Source organism: Monoraphidium neglectum (genome assembly GCF_000611645.1).
Source record: "Monoraphidium neglectum strain SAG 48.87 unplaced genomic scaffold scaffold00530, whole genome shotgun sequence".
Lineage (NCBI taxonomy): Eukaryota > Viridiplantae > Chlorophyta > Chlorophyceae > Sphaeropleales > Selenastraceae > Monoraphidium > Monoraphidium neglectum.
This window is the reverse complement of record NW_014013098.1, coordinates 1-1,847: the sequence shown is the minus strand read 5'-3', so window position 1 is coordinate 1,847 and position 1,847 is coordinate 1. Positions and strand designations below refer to the sequence as shown.

The 1,847-nt window shown below is 71.7% G+C and overlaps 1 protein-coding gene across 1 annotated transcript; it reads right to left on the bottom strand.

Annotated features, from left to right (window-relative positions):
* Positions 1-919: 919 nt before the first annotated feature.
* Positions 920-1,805, bottom strand: MNEG_3976 (hypothetical protein; the record flags this gene model as incomplete). Its single annotated transcript, XM_014047539.1, has 3 exons — positions 920-1,091; positions 1,225-1,394; positions 1,659-1,805. 3 exons carry the CDS (start codon positions 1,803-1,805, stop codon positions 920-922), a joined length of 489 nt encoding a protein of 162 aa, XP_013902993.1.
* Positions 1,806-1,847: the final 42 nt, after the last annotated feature.

Here is a 1,847-nt window from a genome sequence, read left to right as displayed (position 1 = left end):
CCGCCTGGGCCGCCGTGGTTGTGGCGGTGCTGCTGCCGTCCCCGCCTCCCCGGCCATCGCTGCTGCTGGCGCCCAACACATCCTCTTCATTGCTGCACCTGCTGCTGCTCCGACGCGCCTGCTGTTGCTGCTGCTGGTGATGGTGGCTATCCCAGCCCCAACCGTTGAGCCGGCCTGGGGATTCAGTGCCTCCCCAGTGCGGCCCACCGCTCGCCCCCCACCCCGAAGCCCCTGCTTGGGCTGCCTGCAAGCAAGGGAAACCCCCCTCAGAGTTGGAGGAGACCGTGTGCCAAGGCTCCCCTCCCGCCCCCTGAGACCAGGGCTGCTGCTGCTGCTGCTGCCGCCGCCGCCGCTGCCCTTCACGGGCCCCGTGTGCCTCGGGCGACCGCGTTCCGGCCGGCCCGGCTTGGCCCTGAGACTGCAATATCAGCGGGGCATCCCACAGCCCGCCCTCCACAAGGCTCTCAGCCCGCGTCCCCGCGTGCGACGCCGCGTCGCCGCCGCCGCAGCCGCCGCAGCCGCCGCTAAGGGCACCACCACCACCCGCGTGGCCCGCTGGCGAGAAGGCTTGGCTGCGTGTGCCGGCGGGCCCGTTGTAACCAGGGTGCTGCAAGCTGTAGGGGTACTGCTGCCGGTACTGCCATAGCTCTTCGAGGCTCAGCGTGTTGGGCGGCCGCGGCCGGGGGCTGCGGACGCTGGGGAGCTGCCAGGGTGGCAGCTGCCCGGCCTGCAAGAGCGAGGCGGGGGGCAAGGGCGGGAAATGAAGGTAGTCCGAGGATGGCATGGGCTTCGCAACTTTCCCCAGCATGCAGCCAAGCTCTTCTCGATCTTCGCACGGCCGTGCTTGGCCCAGCAACACTGCCCTCAGCTCGCCCTTCTTGTCCAACCGACGGTCTAACATGCTTGCTCCCAGCTGTCGCTATCCTGCCATGGAGTGCCTGCCCACCTGCCGCACGCTCTCGGCCACCGAGCGCAGGTCAAACGCCGGGCCTGCGGCGCCCGCACCGCGCCAGCTGCCGCCGGCGCCGCCGCCGCTGCCTCCCGGGTTGTCGTCGTACTGCGGGCGCCCGTCGCGCGTGATGCGGCGGTGGCTGTAGCCAGGTGACAGCTGCGGTTGAAACGGAGGTCAACAACATGCCAGCGAAGTTGTCAAATTTGCACGCTTGGTGGGGCGCACCAGGTCAGCGGCAAAGCAAGCGCAAGGGCAGATAGTCGCTTCCCCACCCCGCGCCGCCCAGCGGCCCCGCCGGACCCGCCGCCCCGCGCTCCGCGGCGCCGCCGACCTGGCAGAATGGCGCCTGGCGCTCCGCGCGCTCGAGCGCCGCGGCCGCCAGGTCGCTGGCCGGCAGGCCCGCCAGCAGCGACGCCTCCCCGTCGTCGGAACCTCGGTCGACCTGCCGATATTGAGATCACAGGAGGCAACTCGTGTGCCCCGTGGCGCCGGCGGCAGCGGAGGGGATGAGCCACGCCGCGGCCAGCAGGGCAAGCACCACGCCGCGTAAAGGCGCCCAAACGACGTTGGCGTTGAGAGGCGACCCGGAGTGTTTCGATCGTGCGGGGTTTGCGACCAACGCGTGTTCCCCGGGCTGTGCAGAGAAGAGAGGGGTTCGTTCATTGCGCACGGGCCGCCGCCAGCGCATCCCTGCGGCGCGCCCCACCTCGATCGCGCCCTGCATCAGCGCCATCCGCCGGATGAGCCGCCGGTCCTGGTGCGCCGACCGCGGCGCCAGCAGCGCCGGCAGCGGCGACGCGCGGCCGTCGCCGCCCGCGCCGCCGCTCGGCGACGGGGGCACCTCCGCCCGCATCGCGGCGGCGTACTGCTGCCAGTACGACAGATACTCTCCTAG